This window comes from Xenopus laevis, chromosome 8L (genome assembly GCF_017654675.1).
Source record: "Xenopus laevis strain J_2021 chromosome 8L, Xenopus_laevis_v10.1, whole genome shotgun sequence".
Classification (NCBI taxonomy): Eukaryota; Metazoa; Chordata; class Amphibia; order Anura; family Pipidae; genus Xenopus; species Xenopus laevis.
Window position 1 is genome coordinate 8,078,496 of NC_054385.1, and position 21,274 is coordinate 8,099,769.

At 42.9% G+C, this 21,274-nt stretch overlaps 1 protein-coding gene across 2 annotated transcripts in view; it reads left to right on the forward strand.

The window, feature by feature from the left end:
* med27.L (mediator complex subunit 27 L homeolog) overlaps window positions 1–21,274 on the forward strand; it is a 135,426-nt gene that overhangs the window by 54,502 nt on the left and 59,650 nt on the right. For both annotated transcript variants that reach the window (XM_041572081.1, NM_001094302.1), the window contains 1 exon segment: window positions 5,088–5,218. In XM_041572081.1, the coding sequence (XP_041428015.1) occupies window positions 5,088–5,218 (131 nt within the window).

Below are 21,274 nucleotides of genomic sequence, written 5' to 3' on the forward strand. Positions count from 1 at the left end.
GCCCGGTCCCTAGTGGGGTCACGCCCGTTCCCTAGTGGCGTCACGCCCGTTCCCTAGTGGCGTCACGCCCGTTCCATAGTGGTGTCACGCCCGTTCTCTAGTGGCGTCACGCCCGTTCCATAGTGACGTCACACCCAAACCTTAGTGACATCACTTTATTTTACAAAGAAGGGGGATTGTATTCGAGTCCTGCGCAGGTCCCACAAAGCGATTGGGCAAAAAGCTCCAGATTCTCTGGTGGTGCATGTGGTCCATGGGTACTCTGCTGGGGCACACAGGTAAAGTGTGCTCTCTAATCCCCATCACCACCACAACAAGGTAAAAACCACCCCCTGACCTGGTTGCTTCGCCTCTGGAGGGATGTTGTTTCCAGTCTATGGTGACATCACTTCCGGTTTCAAGGGTCTGGGGAAGGGGTATAGTGGGTTGGAAGGTATGGGCATGGGTCTATTCCACCATTTCCACACAGTACTCTAATACAATCCCCTCTCTTCATGATTAAATTGAATTCCTCATGCTTGCTGGGCAATCAATTCTACCCTCCATTCTACCATTAGGTAATCTAGTGTGAGACTCCATACAACTGAATTCATCTTCTAATGGACACTCTGACACAGCACAGCAGGGCCTTAAAGGGACATTAAACATTATGGATTTAGCCATAAAATTTTTAGTGGCTTTTCTCGTTATTGCAAGTGCTGTAAAAGATATTGTTGTGTAAAGACAAGCAATGCTGTCCTTTGTCCATGGTGGGTAGGGTTGTTTATTTGCCTGCGTCCAAGTCTATTTACATTGCCAGTTGCCCTTCATAAAAAGTGGCACTCCCTAATTTTATTTGGCATACCTCTTTAACATCCCTATATAGTCTCTGTAATATGTTGGGACTATATACTGTACGATATTACTATATAAATACCAGGAAATAAATATAATAACCAATATTTTATATTTCCGAACCTCCATGTGCTTTTCACAGTCCATGAATAGGGAGGCGCCCGCCCACATCGTCCGTGGCCCCTTGTTCACTCTTTGTCCCTTCTATCGTTTTGGAGCTTTAGCAGATACGTCCAATCAACACCCTCGTTTGGGTAGAACCAACTCCAGCTCATAGGCGGGTTTTGGGTTGAGCTCTTTTTCACCCTTCCCCAAACCTTACACTTCTGGCTTCCGCCTCCCAACAGGCTCTATTTATAGTTGTGTGACTGCCCCGCCCCCTTGGTGATGCCACAAAAGGGTGGGGCAGGCACAAGTTTATAAATCAAGTTGGAATCCGGGGAGAACACAAAGGATCGCTCAACTCGAACCTGGTGATTTTTCGTGGTAGCCGGGCAGAACCCGTCCAACCCATGGGTCCCGCGGTAGCACTGTGAGGGTCGGCTTTTCCCAACCCGCACCTGCCCACAACCCGACTTCCCACCTCCCACGCCCGACTTCCGGGTCTCTTTTATAGACCCGCCGCACCGATGACGTCACAAAAGGGGCAGGGTGAGAGGCGAGCGTCTATAAAAACTCAACCCGGAAGTTGGAAGCCGGCATTTGGAATGTTGTGACCCAAAAAAGAACGTGCGAGGTCGACCCGAACCTGCCCGACCCGCAAGTCCCATGGATATATGGTTGGCCCGCATATCGCTATACCGCAGTTTTCAGGCTGGCCCTATGATCACTAGTATAAGGGTATCTGTTGTCCTCCTCCACCCAACCATGGTGGTGGGGGGGGGGAGACTTCCGATCAGATTTACAATAAGGATTTCAGTTGAAAGATTTGTTGCTGTTTTGGTTTCAGATGATGGAGATAAACAGAGGAATGCCACCGTCTAGGCAGGGGCGATCCGCCTCATTGGCGAAGCCCCCCTGCGTCTAGGTTATTTTGTAAAAATGCAACATCCTCGGGATGAACCATCTATACAGTATGTTATCTATGCGGATTCAAATGCAAGCTTCTATATATAAGTGTAAATATTTACACAGTTTTGTATTTTACAGGTTTTCACTGCCACAATGTTAATTAGAATGTAGGTCAAGAAAAACATTTAATAATGCAAGGGATCGGAAAAGCTTGTATTTACTTTGCGGTGCCTTTAATTAAAGTGCAGCAAAGAATGAATCATGCACGTGTTTATTCGAGCACTTTCAATGTGTTACATTTTAAGTGTTTATTTAAATTCTCTATGCTCCCTATGTGCATAGCCATAGTCTGCTTGTTTAGTCCTTTATATATTTTTGGTACTTTATGGTCTTAGTAGGCACTGTGGCCAACCTAGAGTCTGCAATCAGTTGCCCATTGTACATTTCATTCTTAGTGCAGGTATGGGACCCGTTATCCAGAATGCTCGGGACCTGGGGATTTATTATAAATTTGTATTAATTGGATAAAATAGAATAAATGAGAAAAGACCTTTCTGTAATTCGAATAACATGTTTCCCGATCACAGATCCAATACCCGTCCTAAGAATAGGGTTTCCACCTTTTCTGAACATTGCCAGTAAATTTGTAATACCGGCCCTGGTCTTGGCAGCTGTTTTACCAGATAGGCTGAAAAAAATTAGGATATTAGAAATCATGGCAATGGGCCTTGTGCCTTTATATGGTCATGTAACACCTCAGTGGGGCCTCCGTGACCGAGAGACACAGAGAGACACAGAGAGACACAGAGAGACACACAGAGACACACAGAGACACACAGAGACACACAGAGACACACAGAGACACACAGAGACACACAGAGACACACAGAGACACAGAGACACACAGAGAGAGAGAGACAGAGACACACAGAGAGAGAGAGACAGAGACACACAGAGAGAGAGAGACAGAGACACACACAGAGAGAGAGACAGACACACACAGAGAGAGAGACAGAGACACACACAGAGAGAGAGAGAGACACACACAGAGAGAGAGAGACAGAGACACACAGAGAGAGAGAGAGACAGACACACAGAGAGAGAGAGAGAGAGAGAGACACACAGAGAGAGAGAGAGAGACACACAGAGAGAGAGAGAGAGAGAGAGAGAGAGAGAGACACACAGAGAGAGAGAGAGACACACAGAGAGAGAGAGAGACAGAGAGACACACAGAGAGAGAGAGAGAGACACACACAGAGAGAGAGAGACAGAGACACACAGAGAGAGAGAGAGAGAGACAGAGACACAGAGAGAGAGAGAGAGAGACAGAGACACACAGAGAGAGAGAGAGACACACAGAGAGAGAGAGAGACAGAGACACACACAGAGAGAGAGAGACACACAGAGAGAGAGAGAGACAGAGACACACACAGAGAGAGAGAGACAGAGACACACAGAGAGAGAGAGAGACAGAGACACACAGAGAGAGAGAGAGACAGAGACACACAGAGAGAGAGAGAGAGAGAGACACACAGAGAGAGAGAGAGAGACACAGAGAGAGAGAGAGAGAGAGAGAGAGAGACACACAGAGAGAGAGAGAGACAGAGAGACACACAGAGAGAGAGAGAGACACACAGAGAGAGAGAGAGACAGAGAGACACACAGAGAGAGAGAGACAGAGAGAGACAGAGACACACACAGAGAGATAGAGAGAGACACGCACAGGGAGAGAGATATTATATCAGTCAATTACTCATATCAATTTCTTAGATTCTGCCTGTACTTGCCCGTACCTCAGATTCTAGCATTCATTAAAACCTCCTTTTCCTAATCAGTCATTGGCGGGCTTGAGTTAATGAACACTAGCGACAGAGAAAGGCCACCGGTGACAAAGACCTGTGAGGGTTTGAACTTCTCACAGTTTCCTGTGGCAGTTGGGTTTCTACCCTCCAGAAGTCTCATAACAACTCGGCTTCTTGCTTCTCTTCTGCCGATAGCAAGGTTACAGCTGAAGTTTGTCAGATGCAGGGTTTTCCAGCCTTAAGGAAATCTTTATTCAAGAATTTGCTACGAGCGGTTCCGGAGTTTCATTTGCCGAAGTTAAAGGAACTCGTTCTCTATTCTTGGAGAATCAGCATCCAATTTGTAAGGATGGTTTATGTTAGGTTAATGTAAAACCTCCATAAAAATATTCTTATTGTAGTCCCAAGCTCCCCAAGGATGCCTTTTTACCATGAAGCAAGATGAGAACTTTCTCAGGTGGCCAACACTGATAACTTTAAGAGCCATGTCTGGAGTTCTTAAAGATAACTTTAAGTGACTGAATCTCTTAAAGACAGTGTGACGCTCACTGTGTCTGAGGAGGCGGCAGACCTACCCTCCAAAGTAGGTGTCTACTGATCAAGATTTTGCTGGAATAAGCATGCTGCTGACCAGTGCACCTTCAGGGCAACAATCCTGAGCATCATCTTTATACAAGAGATGTTGGTCAGTTAAGGTGGCCATAGATGTAACAATTACAATCTTTCTTGGAAAAGTTCTTTCCAAGAAAGATTGTTCATTTCAATACACAGGTTTAGAGCTGAATCATCAGTTATACAGGTAGAAACAATAGAATTCTACCTACACTAACCATGGCCAATGTTTGGGTGCCTTCAAAGGTGTCCCATCAAAAGTTCCACCTGGGGAGGCGACTGATATCCAAGTCTTCCGATATCGCTCGTCTCCTGCTTCGTACGATAATATTTGTGCGTCTATGGCCGCCTTAAGGCATTCGAACAATTTTCATCTACCAGCGTATCGTGCTTTGATGGATGAGGAACTGAAGAGGGCCAACTTTTTTCATGTTCTTAAAATACAGCTGGGGGTCCAATCAAATTGAACAACAGAATGGTATCTGCTTACTACTATAAGGCAGTTTATCATCACCCACCACCCTTCTACAGAACTGCAGGGTTAAGTTTAATGAACTTGGCTTACAGGGTGTAGCTCCCTTTTTGTTGAAGCTAAATGGGAATAGAATAATACGGGGTTCTTTTTAAACCAAACAATAAGGAAAACTGCAAAATCCCTGCAAACCTTAGTGCTGACTTTGAAGTGAAGTGTCTATTGTCAAGACAACCTCTAGTCTATTGAGTGTTTCTACTGTCGGCTGATATAGTTTATCCAAGTGCCACTCTATTGGCTATTGATTGCAAACTGAAGTCGTCTGTAATTTTGTCTCTTTCTTTTCTGTCTCGTAGCTGCAGTTCCATGCCGGCCTTGCATCGGGTCTCCTTAATCAGCAGTCGTTGAAACGGTCCGCCAATCAGATGGGCGTGTCGGCGAAACGCAGACCAAAAGTGCAACCGACTACTCTTGCCCTTCCTCCGCAGTAAGTAATGCCACGGTCCAGACATTAATAAAGTAATGATGAGCAGGTTGAAAACATATGAAGCCCGAAATTGTTTTATTTTTATGGTTTTCCCAGTTATTTAGCTTTTTGTTCAGCAGCTCTCCACTTGTATTGTGGCTCCAGACTGCTGTTTGTAGGTGGCACATCAACCCTTTAGCATAGGAGTTATTGTTGATCTTTAATTCCTCTTTTGCTTTAAAAATGCATGTCCTTTGGCTTCAACTATTATTTTTGTAATATAACAGAGACCTCGTCACCAATGCTTTACTCTAGGCTTTCACAACAAGGGTGCCAATCTTCTCTTGACCATGAATTCCAATCTGAGAAGCTAATAATGCTGAAGAACAAAAGTTTGCTTGCGATTTTTGTTTTATTAAACCACAAAAGTGCCAAGAGACTTTTCCAGCAGCCCACTTTCTTATTGCAAAGCATTAACTAGCAATATTCTGGGGATAGCCAGCAGATAACCTGTAATGAAGCAGTAATCCTCCCTTCCCCTCTACTGATTTGGAAGGCAGAGAGCCGACTAATTAAAAATTAAAATACTGTTTGCCTTTCCAGCATACGACGATAGGTATTTGTACAAGTCTGGGATTGTGCTAATAAAGAGATCTATGTCCAATAAGTTTCATTTTCCAGAAGCTCATTCCGTATTCTCTGAGTTGCTCCAACCCACAAGAGCTTTGTTCAAGTGGCAGAAAAAGTCAACTACTCTTGTCTTTTGTCCTTTGCTGTTTCTTCTTCATTTCAGTTCACTGTACTTCCAGGCAGAAGGGCTGATGATCAGATCAGTGGTGGGGAGTAAAAGCCCAGGTTAAGTCTTTCTGTGATCACCTGAACAAATGTATTATATGGGCTAGCCATGTATTTTAGGTAGGGATCGCCAACGCTAAATATGCCAGTTGGAATGGGCAATATTTAGTGCTGATTTCAAATTCTCATCAAACTTCTTGGCAGATGTTCCTTCTACATAACTTTTAACTGTTCCTAGTAAAGCCTGTGTTAGAAAGGTCCATGTTCTTTCAGACATTACCGTATATACTCGAGTATAAGCCGTCCCGAGTATAAGCCGAGGTACCTAATTTTACCTCCAAAAACTGGGAAGGCTTATTGACTCGAGTATAAGCCGAGTATAAGCCTAGGGTGAGAAATGCAGCAGCTTCTGGTAAGTTTCAATCAAAAAATTGAGGGTTTCTGCTCCCATTGGAGTTGCCGGCGTCTTGTTTTTGGACGCCGACGACCATTCTTGGATGCCGGCGACTATTCTTGGAGACTATTCTTGGATGCCAGCTACTATTCTTGGAGACTATTCTTGGATGCCGGCAACTATTCTTGGACGCCGTCGACTATTCTTAGACGCCGGCGACCGTTTTTGCGCTTGACCCGAGTATAAGCCGAGGTAGAGTTTTTCAGCATATTTTGGGGGCTGAAAAACTCGGCTTATACTCGAGTATATACGGTATGTGGTTTTCAGGTGTCAAAATTTCAGACTCTGAACATGGTGGAAGCAGAGTTTTCACGGTGGCCCGCATGAAGTTAAACCAAAAAAGATTTCAAGTTGAGGTCCCTAGATCTGGGATAAGTCTTTAGGCTCTTGGCAAGAAAAATTTGAGAAAAGATACATTTTTCTCAAACAACCTGGACCATTATACTTGGCCACTTTAGGAAGTCTGCTTGCCTTCTCCCAAAGGATCACGCCCTCTGTGATATTAAGCAATGCCCTCATTTGCTACTGCATTCGCATACCACAGAAGTGCTGTGGTTAAAGATAAGGAAGGATGTTGCCAGGAGGCTTAATAATTATATCCTTAAAACACTTGGAAACAAAAAATTGTAAAAACTGTGGTATAAAATTGCCATTAAACCTTGGCTACTGCTTTACTCGGAAATGGGCCTCACTCCACTTGGATTTTTCCATTAAACCTTGGCAATACATTCTCACTTCACCTAACCAAATATTTTTTTACTATGTCCGTGTCACAGTTTCGCAAATCCTTTTATTTATTTTTTTAAAAAGACAACAAAAGAAGTCAAGTCCCACAAATACTTGAAAGTATTTTCAATAAGACTGCTCAAAGTAAGCTGTATTTATGGTAATGATTTTGGGCGTTCTATGTTACAGCTCTGCTTATGCAATATAATTGTAAAACCTAATGAAGCTAATGGTATTTTGGACGTGAGAAGATGAGGATTATTATGGTTTTGAGAAGACACTGATGGATCGTAACGGGGAATTTGGGTTCATGTCAAAGACCTAAATGCTTCTTGAAACAGTGGATTCTAAGAGGTGCTACTAATTGGCCTGTTGTTGATGCTAGCACACAGCATCTGATGTTTTCAGCCAGATTTAGACTTCTGACCTGCTTAAACCATAGCTTTAATCTTCTTACAAACATCACGTGAAGCCGTGTTCTGTAGCCAACAGCTCTAAAAAGAAAAGTAAAAAGACACGTGCATTATATAAGCTCCTTTAAGTTCTTATTTCAAGACAGGCTTTTTTTAATTAACGTATTAGATTAGTCAGTCTGCCATGTTTGAGTACAGAGCAAAACCACCTGAGAATAAAGTGCAGATCTAATGTGTTAAGAAACCAGCGCAGGCAAAAAATCTGAAATTGTGATTTTAGCAAAAGAGAAATCTGGAATATGAAGGTCTGTCAAATCAGATACGTATAGCGAAATCTGTATTGAGGGGTCATCAAACCAGACAGCTAAGAGAAGCATCCTTTAGCGTGAAAGTCCATCTAAATGAAAGAAGAAGAGGAATAGCATTTGCAATGATGGTTGAGCAGAGAATTAGGAAAGGAGGAATTAGACATCTTGAACAAGGTCCTCCAAAGCAAATGGGTCAGAAGAGAGTAGACAACAGCTGACCCAGAATGTAGCAAACTCTTTTATGAAGGTCCATGTATTAAAATAAGTAACAAACAGGAAATCTGCAATGAATCCTTATCCGGTCAGAAGTGTAGAATTCTGAAATATAGGAAAGAGAATGAATGTCTCGCCCAATGAAAAAGGGATGAAAAGTAGAGAGAGATGAAAAAGCTGAAGATCCATAAAACAAGAATTACGTGAAGCGAAGATCCATAAAACAAGAATTACGTGACGTGAAGATCCATAAAAAAATACAAGGTAAAGTAGGACCAGATCCATCATATTTAATAGTTAGGACACATGTTCTAGAGCAAAGGTTTATCAGAGGAGATAAGGAATGAAGGTTCATCCAGACAATGCAAAGAGAGAGAAGTAGAAATATGGTGTAAATATCTATTTTTGTGAAAAATGGAATACATTAATGATATGAAGGGAAGGAATTTGTGATAGTTTGGGTTCCAAACCCATTGGATCTTTTTACAGTTCATATGTCCTTATATTGCAGAGTTCATCATTTATGAATGTTGGGTCATCTAGATGTTTTGAATTATTTAGTAATCATCAAAGACTTCTGCAAGAGGCCTAATTAGTAAGTATCTTGGGTACCATGTCGAGACTTTCATCAAAGATACATTGACGGGCATCGCTGGTCTGCTTTGAGTTCCATACTGGGCGTATGCCTTCACAACTATTAGATTAATTAATAGCTGCTTCTCCTTCAGTAGGCTGAACCAAGAAAAAGATTTTGGTTCCATTGGGTTAAATGAGCAATTTACCTTCTCAATTCTGTCTTTAAATAAGACAAATCACTCTGTAAACTAGGGGTGATAGGATTTTACAAGTGTGGAGTGAAGTTACAGCATCAGGGGCTCGGCATCCGTACCAGTGTCAAAATGTCATAGAAACTGTAACTTCATTCCAATACCAAAAGAAAGCTTATATTTTTGTGCTTCAAAAACACCCATTTTCCACGACAGTTTGCTTTAATTCTAATGGGACTCTTGTGGACAAAGCTGAAGCTGCTCTGATCTACTGTCCGTAAATTATACCCCATGTATGCTGTGTGTCTTTATATGGACACAGAACCCTTTCAGTGACTTCTAATATCCTTATCATTTACAATAGGGGGTACATTATCCCTTATAATACATGAGTGAATCTCAGAGTTCCCTGTTTAACTCAGCCTGCAGCCTTGTGCCTTTATATGGTCACAGAACAACCCATCAGTGACTTCTAATATCCTTATCATTTACAGTAGGGGGTACATTATCCCTTATAATACATGAGTGATACTCAGAGTTCCCTGTATAACTCAGCCTGCAGCCTTGTGTCTTTATATGGTCACATAACCCCTCAGTGACTTCTAATATCCTTATCATTTACAGTAGGGGGTACATTATCCCTTATAATACATGAGTGAATCTCAGAGTTCCCTGTTTAACTCAGCCTTGTGCCTTGTGCCTTTATATGGTCACAGAACAACCCCTCAGTGACTTCTAATATCCTTATCATTTACAGTAGGGGGTACATTATCCCTTATAATACATGAGTGATACTCAGAGTTCCCTGTATAACTCAGCCTGCAGCCTTGTGCCTTTATATGGTCACAGAACAACCCCTCAGTGACTTCTAATATCCTTATCATTTACAGTAGGGGGTACATTATCCCTTATAAAACATAAGTGATACTCAGAGTTCCCTGTATAACTCAGCCTGCAGCCTTGTGCCTTTATATGGTCACAGAACAACCCCTCAGTGACTTCTAATATCCTTATCATTTACAGTAGGGGGTACATTATCCCTTATAAAACATAAGTGATACTCAGAGTTCCCTGTATAACTCAGCCTGCAGCCTTGTGCCTTTATATGGTAAATTAATTATAAGGGTGCATTTTTTCCCAGATAAGTCTTTGTTATTATCCTTATAATTAAGATATGCTGAATGCAGAGAGCATTAATTCATCCTTTTCCCATTGGAGTGAAATGCCCCTTCTCTCTTTCTTTATGAGAAACTTCTGTACCTGGTTGGCAGCCAACGTGCTGAGAAATAATCTCTGTTCCTGTGCAGCTAATGAAGCGCCACGTTTACATAAACAGCCACCGGTGAACTATGATTCTCACAACATGACTTTTATTGCCACTTACACTGTTATGCTACTCGGCTGTTGGCAGCATTCGGTTCCTTGAATCTCGCTAACAGTTACCGCTACTGGCGTTTCTGGCTGGGAAATTTACAGCAGGAGGTCGGCTTGCAGCAAACCTGTTAAATCACGCGGAACGTTTAAGGATGGCTTGTTAATGTTTCTCGTGTCTTTGGGTTTAGGGAACTGTGGTGAGTAGGATCATTGCCATGGAATTCTTTAAGGGGATTCTAATAGAATAGGAGGCCTAAGGAAGATTACAGGGTAAGTTATGCCCAGCCAGTCTGAGTCAGATAAGGCTTAAAGGGGTTGTTCACCTTTAAATTAACTTTTAGTATGATGTAGAGAGTGATATTCTGAGATACTTTGCAATTGGTTTTCATTTTTTATTATTTGTGGTTTTTATGGAGTTATTTAGTTTTTCATTCAACAGTTCTCCAGTTTGCAATTTCAGCAATCTGGTTGCTAGGATCCATATTCCCCCTAGCAACAATTCACTGATTTGAATAAGAGACTGGAATATGAATAGGAGAGGCCTGAGCCATAAAAAGTAAGTAACAATACATTTGCAGTCCCATTTGAAATATAGAAATAGTCAGAAGAAAAAGTCAAATAATTCCAAAACGATGGAAAAAGAAAAAAATGAAGGCCAGCCTAAAAAATGCTTAGAATGAGCCATACTATAACAGACTAAAAGTTAAAGGGATCCTGTCATCGGAAAACATGTTTTTTTTCAAAACGCATCAGTTAATAGTGCTACTCCAGCAGAATTCTGCACTGAAATCCATTTCTCAAAAGAGCAAACAGATTTTTTTATATTCAATTTTGAAATCTGACATGGGGCTAGACATTTTGTCAATTTCCCAGCTGCCCCTGGTCATGTGACTTGTGCCTGCACTTTAGGAGAGAAATGCTTTCTGGCAGGCTGCTATTTTTCCTTCTCGATGTAACTGAATGTGTCTCAGTGGGACATGGGTTTTTACTATTGAGTGTTGTTCTTAGATCTACCAGGCAGCTGTTATATTGTGTTAGGGAGCTGCTATCTGGTTACCTTCCCATTGTTCTTTTGTTTGGCTGCTGGGGGGGGGAAAGGGAGGGGGTGATATCACTCCAACTTGCAGTACAGCAGTAAAGAGTGATTGAAATTTATGAGAGCACAAGTCACAAGACTTGGGGCAGCTAGGAAATTGACAATATGTCTAGCCCCATGTCAGATTTCAAAATTGAATATAAAAAAATCTGTTTGCTCTTTTGAGAAATGGATTTCAGTGCAGAATTCTGCTGGAGCAGCTCTATTAACTGATTCATTTTGGAAAAATGGTTTTCCCCATGACAGTATCCCTTTAATGCAAAGGTGAAAATTAGCAGCAGCTTCACTGAAAAGAAGGAGAAAAGGCAATACAGAAATACTATTTCCACCCTAGACATATATAAAGAGGGAGGAGAGGAAAGTGAAGGAATCGTTGCCCTTTAAACAGCATTTAGAACTTATTATTTCCCGAACTATACTGTATCACAAGCTGAACATGCTGATGAGAACGACAATTTCCTTTCAAATATGGGGTTTTCTGGTTTGGTAAATGAATACTAAAACTGGATGTAATGATGCATGGGTTTAAAAATGTTCAACTCACACCAACGCTATCCCACCCTGAGCCAACTCAAACCTTGCCCTCTGCACCATGTATATATCTGCTCCCAACCCCGTTTCTAGTGATCTGCCGTTTTACCCCAAAATTGTGGGGACCCGCGGGTTTACCACCAGTTGGGGGGTTTCTGGTTGAAATTTGGCCAATCATTGTGGGTTAGGGTTGGGTGTGGGTCAGTCTCAGTCCTGCAGTTTCTGTACCTTGGAACCAGAGGTGCAAACAAGTAGTACACAGAGCAATATTTTACAGATTAGGGTTGGGTGCAGGTTGAGCTTTTCTGACCCACACATCACTACTCCCCTTCTCCGAGGTCACAGGAGGAGGCGTGTGGGCACACTTATATAAGTAAACACATTCTGGCCATGCCTAAAGGTGGTTGGGATAGGGCAGGGATGGATGGATGGAGGGTCTCGGCTAGGGGAAATTCAGGGGTGTCCCTTGTCCGCTATCTGCTGGAGGGGCGATTGGATGACCTCAAACCTATTTGGACTGACCCACACATCACTAGCAGGAAGCTTTGTCTGGTATTAATCAAGTAGTGTTTTGACTTATAAACCAAAAGAGAAACTGGGGAGGGCTTTAATAGAATAATGCTGGCCAAAAAAATCACTGATCCCCAGTAATCAAACAGTTGAAGGTGGCAGAGGGTAACTTCAGATGGCCAATTAGAAATCTATTTTCAGCTTTTCAGGACTTTAGGGTCAGGTAGTGTTGGTTAAACTATTGGTGCCCAAGGCAATATTACTGGGACCAGTGCCCAACGATTCTGCCCGATCTCACTCACCGACCCTCTGGTTTTCATATAGGCTGCTGCACACCTCCTCAACTAGTCGAACACACATCTCCTGATATTCACTCACTCAGAAACTCAGGCCTTCACCCCTCAAGCATTGCACCCCTAGTTCTGGACATGATCCATTTTCAAAGTACGTGAATTGACTGACTTATCAGGCATCCACTTTTCTGGAGACCACAACAACTACCACAGTCCTCCCCAAATCGAGCATTAGCCATTCTAACTTGGGTGGTGCTACCCCACCCTTGTCCTTCTTTCTGATCCAAGTCACAGAGGAGGCAGGAGTTCTAAAATATTCACCCAATTGGTTATTGCTACGTATACAAATAAGTATCAGCAAAGTCCTCTGAACTGCAGAAACAATCCCCATCCAGCAAAGACGTTGTTCCTGGAGCTTCGTGGTAAGGGATCCCATATCTGTACGAAAATATAATTACTGGCAAATGTCCCTTTTAAATTTATACCCATTAGTAGAGAACTTGCCCAAAGTGGTGTCTGCTGCAATTGTGGGGGTTCCTTACAGATGACTAAACAGAATTGAATCCCAGAATTCCACTCCGGTCCTTGCTGGCTCATCAGCGGGCGTCTGAGAAGTGAAATTAGCCACCGGCCCATTCATGTCAGTATATGTAATTACAGGAAACCTGTATGAAAGCTCTATAATTAGATTTTCATTATCACAGCTGTCCTCACTTTTGTGGTTTTCAAGTGAATACAAGCCGCTCTCTGCGTGGAGCGAAAGATATTTTTATTCTCCGGTGCCTCTCAGGAGCAGAGTAAAGTATAACGTGTGCCGCTGATCCCTTCCCTGCCTCCTGCTTAATGGAGCCGTTCTGGTTTGCTGGCAGAAAAAGCTTTTTAGAAGATCATTGGGCACCGGAAGAAAACATGTTTAAATTGGTTACACAGCTTCAATGACAGATCATTTATTTCTCTGTTGCTGTTAGTTCAACCTTTGGGAGCATCTGCCTGGCTTTCTTCAAACCCTGGCAGGCTGAATACACTACTCCGCTATATAATATAATCCTATCAGGGACCCTTGTCATTTTTTTTTTTTACACCTTTCGTTTAATCTTCATTTTGGGATATAGTTACAAATATATGAAAATATTGTCGTAATAGTTAACCAGCTATAGTTCTAGAGACATCCAGGGTACACATGTGCACTCACCCAAATATAACCATATCTGACCTTCAGACTGGGCCCCTTAGCTCATAAGGTTACAGATATAAAGAAACATTGGGGTAACAATCACCCTGCTATAGTTCCAGGGGTACCCAGGGTACAAATAAGCACTCACCCAAATATCACCTTATCTGACCTTCAGACTGGGTCCCCTTAGCTCATAACAAGGTTACAGATATATAGAAACATTGGTGTAACAGTCACCCTGCTATAGTTCCAGGGGTACCCAGGGCACAAATAAACACTCACCCCAAATCTATCCCTAACTGACCTTCAGACTGGGCCCCCTTAGCTCATAACAAGGTTACAGATATATAGAAACATTGGTGTAACAGTCACCCTGCTATAGTTCCAGGGGTACCCAGGGCACAAATAAACACTCACCCCAAATCTATCCCTAACTGGCCTTCAGGCTGGACCCCCTTAGCTCAAAACAAGGTTACAGGTGTATAGAAACATTGGGGTAACTGTCACCCTGCTATAGTTCCAGGGGTACCCAGGGCACAAATAAACACTCACCCCAAATCTCCCCCTAACTGGCCTTCAGGCTGGTCCCCCTTAGCTCATAACAAGGTTACAGATATATAGAAACATTGGTGTAACAGTCACCCTGCTATAGTTCCAGGGGTACCCAGGGCACAAATAAACACTCACCCCAAATCTATCCCTAACTGGCCTTCAGGCTGGTCCCCCTTAGCTCATAACAAGGTTACAGTTATATAGAAACATTGGGGTAACAGTCACCCTGCTATAGTTCCAGGGGTACCCAGGGCACAAATAAACACTCACCCCCAAATCTCCCCCTAAAATGGCCTTCAGCCCGGTCCCCCTTAGCTCATAATAAGGTTACAGATATATAGAAACATTGGGGTAACAGTCACCCTGCTATAGTTCCAGGGGTACCCAGGGCACAAATAAACACTCACCCCCAAATCTCCCCCTAAAATGGCCTTCAGCCCGGTCCCCCTTAGCTCATAACAAGGTTACAGATACAGTATATAGAAACATTGGGGGTAACCGTCACAAGTTCCTGGGGTGGAAGGTTGAGGAGGAGATGGGAGCAGGGGACTGGGGGTGCAGTTTGGGTGCCCCTTGGATATACTCCAGTTAGTATTAAGGCTGCATTTCAGGCTGTGTATATTAATAAGGAGCTGGGATGTTCTAGTGCAGACTGCCACAGGCTGGGAAATTTATCATTTTGCCACTGATCCTATTCCTACTAAGCAGTCAAACCTCTGGGGGTTTATCATTGGGACACAATTTTCACTTGATATTTGATTACCGCCATCATGTGCTGTTAGTAGCTCTTGAAGAGTCTCCCGTGGCCACGGAACAAACATTAACACACTCCAGCAGTCGGTACATTAGCGTGCCCGTCCTTAGGATGTTATGGGATAATTCACTTCCCAGCAACGCAAGCAGCTGCAAATGCATCGGAATTGATGCATGGAATTGCCTGATTGCTCAGGTTTAATGGCAGAGGGGACCTTTTGCTTCTCCCTCCTGGCCCAGGGGCTCCGATCTTATCAAAGGTGTTCGTTGGACAAAAAAAATATTATTTTGTTATTACTAATGGCATTAGAAATGAATGTATGTATATTTTCCCCTTATATTGTATTGGGCTGGTAAAGCCTTTCCTAAGCGGCCATTGTCTCTTAGCAGACTCTCTATAGGTTTCCTTATTTCCAGTAGGCCTCCTATTGTGTCATTATTCCCTTTATAGAATCCAGATGAGAGCATGGTCTAGCAGCCTGTGGGGGAATTGACCTATGTATCCAGCTGAAAAGGCACGTCAATGGTTCTATAGTAAATGGAAAATTCTGCTAGTCTCCTAGAATCCTTTGCAAGCCACCCATACTCACATGGACGTAGCTCTGCTTTATGTAGAAATCTTTTAGTCCGTGGCTTAACTAGATGTTACTGGGCCCCACAGCAAATTATTTTTCAGGCCTCCAAAATGTCTAGAGATTGACCTGTTTTACCAATTTTCATTGAAATTGTATATGGATTAGGGCACTGATCCCCAACCAGTGGCTCGCAAAATATTGCTCCCCAACCCCTTGGATGTTGCTCCCAGTGGCCTCCAAGGCTTGGAGGCAAGTTTTAGTTCCATAAAAACCAAAGTTCTCTACCAAACAGAGCCTTCTGTAGGTTGCCAGTCCACATAGGCGCCACCAGTAGTCAACCACAGTTTATAATTGTCACCCCAGGAATTTTTTGCATGCTTGTGTTGCTCTCCAACTTTTTTAACATTTGTGGCTCACGGGTAAAAAAGGTTGGTGATCCCTGGATTGAGACTTCATGGGCCCCCTATACCTCCTAGGCCCCCCTGCAGCCGTAGGGTCTGCCTCCTCTGTAGTTACACCCCTGCTTTTAGTGACTTGGCCCTGCAGATAACATTTATTAGAAAGAGAATATGGGATTATTTAGGGAGTTAGTATTTGCTGTCCCCGGCTGTTTCTGCCTCCCATCTGTTATTCTAGACGACAATATGTTATCTTACTAACAAGCATGCACGCTTACTTTTATTTTTAAATCAACCCCCTCCCTACCCATCCCTGCAGCCGCCATACCCCACGTTCTGGTTATTACAGGGAAAACTGTGAAATCCCTTACACAGCACTCTCAGTCTGTTATGGAGTCACATTGATTATTACCTGAGCCTTTTTATCTTGTGCTTTTCCCCAGTGCTGCGAACAGGTGCGCTCGGCACAAGTCGGAAAAGCATTGCTCCTCGTTACGGGCAGAAATGCGCTGGCTGCGTCGGGCGGGTAACGAGCGAATGTATCATACAAATCAGCAGATATGTTGACTGTGCGTGCAGAGTTATTGCAGTTGCCTGCTAGTTCAGCAGTGCTGGGGGCTCAAGGGATAAAGAAGTATGGCACTGACTTTCAGGCATTTTTCTGACCATATAGCATAGGTATTCCCCTGTACTAAGCCCAATTCAGTAGGAACAGTCCCCTAAGTTTGCTCATAGTCTGTACAGAGAGATACCATAAAACTATGGCAGTATAGGTATTCCCTGTACTAAGCACAATTCAGCAGGAACAGTCCCCTAGGTCTGCTCATAGTCTGTACAGAGAGATCCATAAAACTATGACAGCATAGGTATCCCCCTGTACTAAGCACAGTTTAGCAGGAACAGTCCCTTACATTTCAGTTGGCCATGTATTGGGCTGATATATGCAGACAACCCTTATAGATTGGGACAGCACATGCATGGGGGCCTCCCAATGTCTGCCTAATACAAATCTGGGCAAAAATTGCCTATTATACTCTAGGGATGCACCAAACTATGATTTTTTAGGGTTCGGACAAAATACAGAATCTAGGGTTGCAGATTTGGAACCAAATCCAAATTTTTTAAAATCAGTTCCTTTAAAGCTGGTGCACTGGTGAAAAGCATGACTTTTTTTTAAAAAAAAAAGATTTATATAGGGTTTCGGATTAGGTTAGACTGAATCCGAATCCCAATAAAAATAGCTTGTATTTGGCCGAATCCTGAACTGTATCCAGGATTCAGTGCATCCCTATTAGGTATGTGCTGGCAGTAATGTCAGAGATGGGGTAAGGCAGGTGTGGGTATATTAGGGATCAGTGATGTACCCACACCTGCCTTACCCCATCTCTGACATTACTGGAGAGGACAAGTATATAAACAGTGGCACATAAGAGGGGGCTGAGACAAATATGGCCCAACAACCACCCATGACCCACCTCTGGGGTAAATTGGCTAGATTACACCCTGCTTGGCAATGTGGCATGTTAGTGAGGTTTGGTTGTTAGAGCTGCAAGTCTGGGGGTATTCTGGGGGCTAAGAAGAAGTGAGATTGGAAAGGTAGGGGGTAATATCACTCCAACTTGCATTACAGCAGTAAAGAGAGACTGAAGTTTTTCAAAGCACACGTCACATTACAGGGGACAGCTGGGAAACTGACAATATATCTAGCCCCATGTCAGATTTCAAAATTAAATATAAAAAAAAATCTGTTTGCTCTGTTGAGAAACAGATTTCAGTGCTGAATTCTGCTGGAGCAGCACTATTAACTGATGCGTTTTGACCGTATCCCTTTTCAGATACGGGGAGGCCCAGCTAAAGGACTTCTTATATTGGCAGTTAGACTGAATGCCTCTGGTGGCTTGGGAGAGATAAGTAGCTTCAGCTAAGGCAGAGCAACCAAGACCTCTATACTTTCTATAAAATTCATAAACGAGTGAAATGTTCAAACATTCCGCTGGGTTATTAATACACTGGGCATTATGAGTGTTGTTTCCGACTAATGAATGAAAGTATTTCCATCCATATCCTTAAAACCCAATAATCTGTGCTTTCCCGGTACTAGGCATTACGTCATGGTCTGCTTATCCCTCTTAGTGCCGCGCTGATAAATGCACCCTGCCATCTTTTACTAGAGGCCAATATGTTTTCATTCATCTCTACTGCACTCCTGAGAAGTCTCGGCGTTCTCCAACTCAGCCGCAACCCAATTATAGAGCTGCTCCCCCAAACGGCTCGGTAGGAACGAATCGTTTCAGCCTTTGTGGGGCTTTAGGCATTTACAATTAAGAAATGGAAAATATTGATCTCTTGCTCAGATTCCAGAAGTATTGTCAGCCCAGCATATCTACATCCAGTGAAAGGGGTGTAGCCTCCCGAAAATGGGACTAATGGGAGCAATGCTTATTTATAACTGAACAAGCTGCTGTCCTTTCAGTAGTAACTGAAAATGCAAAATTGCTTTAAATACAAGGATATCCAAAATCGTCTGCATATTCAGGTCTCGAAACAATGTGATATAATCTTATTGTACTCCATACTTATACGGGGAATTATATATTCCTATTGTAATATAGCAGCGTATTACCAGTCAGTCACCAAGGAGTGCCAATACTGATAAGAAGCACAGAGTCACCAGTTAAGTACTATTATTATAAGATAATGTAGCCCCCTACTGTAAATTATAAGGATTTTTAAAGTAAATGAGGTGTAGTGTGATCTTATAAAGGCACAAGACTGCAGGCTGAGTTATACAAGTAAAGGTGGCCATACACGGGCCGATAAAAGCTGCCGACAGACCGTGTCGGCAGCTTATTGGCCCGTGTATGGGGCCCCCGACGGGCTTCCCCGATCGAGATCTGGCCGAAAGTCGGCCAGATCTCGATCGGATGGGATTAAAAATCCCGTCGGATCGCGGCCGCATCTGTTCGTTGATGCGGTCCCGCGATCCGACCGCCCGTTTGGTGAACGCTAGGATCCGATCGTTGGGCCCTAGGGCCCACGATCGGATCAGCCCGATATTGCCCACCTCAAGGTGGGCATATCGGAGGGAGATCCGCTCGTTTGGCGACATCGCCAAACGAGCGGATCTATCCGTGTATGGCCACCTTAACTCTGAGCATCACTCGTCTATTACAAGGGATAATGTACCCCCTACTGTAAATGATAAGGATATTAGAAGTCACTGAGGGGTTGTTCTGTGACCATATAAAGGCACAAGGCTGCAGGCTGAGTTATACAGGGAACTCTGAGTATCACTCATGTATTATAAGGGATAATGTATCCCCTAATGTAAATGATAAGGATATTAGAAGTCACTGAGAGGTTGTTCTGTGACCATATAAAGACACAAGACTGCAGGCTGAGTTATACAGGGAACTCTGAGTATCACTCCTGTATTATAAGGGATAATGTATCCCCTAATGTAAATGATAAGGATATTAGAAGTCACTGAGGGGTTATGTGACCATATAAAGGCACAAGGCTGCAGGCTGAGTTATACAGGGAACTCTGAGTATCACTCATGTATTATAAGGGATAATGTACCCCCTACTGTAAATGATAAGGATATTAGAAGTCACTGAGAGGTTGTTCTGTGACCATATAAAGACACAAGACTGCAGGCTGAGTTATACAGGGAACCCTGAGTATCACTCGTGTATTATAAGGGATAATGTACCCCCTACTGTAAATGATAAGGATATTAGAAGTCACTGAGGGGTTGTTCTGTGACCATATAAAGGTACAAGGCTGCAGACAGTGGTATTAATATGTTTGTCATTTCCAGTTATTGCTAAACTAACCCTACGGTGGCTGATAAGGAATGCTGGGAGTTGTAGTCAAACTAGAGGAGCAGACAAAGCCACATATTTCAGGGGTGACTACACCATCAAGGACATGTCTATCCATAGGCAGGTGGACTGACAGGCTCAGGAAATCAATCTTTCGGAAGTTGCACATAAACAGGATTAGAAATTTTATGTGTCAATATCCAGCATGTTACATTTATCCCAGTTTATCTCTCGCAGGAGACAAGCTATTTCTGGAGGCCTGTTTTGTTCCCTCCCCGATTTGCGTCTCCTGACACTCATACTTTGTATTAGCAGAGATCCTGTTGACATTCTGCGGTTCGGGAAATATAACCGACATTAAACGCACAGGATGTATCCTGTAACCTTCTCCCCTCCAGTCCACAAGTTCTACATAGATATAGAAAATGCTTTATGTTACAGGTACGGCGCCTGTTATCCACAATGCTCAGGACTTGGGGTTTTCCGGATAACAGATCTTTAGGTAATTTTAATCTTCATACCTTAGGTCTACTCATGTAAACATTAAATAAACCCAATAGGCTGGTTCTGCTTCCAATAAGGATTAATTATATCTTAGTTGGGATCAGTACAAGTATAGGACCTGTTATCCAGAATGCTTGGGACCTGGGGTTCTCCAGATAACGGATCTTTCTATAATATGGATCTTAATACCTTAAGTCTACTAGAAAATCATGTAAACATTAAATAAACCCAATAGGCTGGTTTTGCCTCCAATAAGGATTAATTATATTTTAGTTGGGATCAAGTACAGGTATGGGACCTGTTATCCAGAATGCTTGGGACCTGGGGTTCTCCAGATAACTGATCTTTCTGTCATTTGGATCTTAATACCTTAAGTCTACTAGAAAATCATGAAATAAACCCAATAGGCTGATTTTGCTTCCAATAAGGATTAACTTAGTTGGGATCAAGTACAAGCGACTGTTACTAAGTCTATAGGAGACAGCCTTTCTGTAATTCAGAGCTTTCTGGATAACCGGTTACAACCCATACCTGTAGTATCAAATCAAATCAAGTATTGGGTTCCAAATTCAGATGGTTCCCCAGCACCTTCTGCTGGACTTTTATATGGAAAAGTGGTCAATATACTATAAGTATATTCATAGTGGGTGCCCATTTCTTTTGCACCCATTTTTACCCTAGCATTGGCGTGAGGTGTTTAGCACAGGGTCCTATCTTCACCGCTTGCTCATGGATCTCTTGCTGCTGTCCAAGACCCTGCTGTATAAGAATATGCACACAATAATATGACATGTTAAAGCTGCGCTGCACCTTT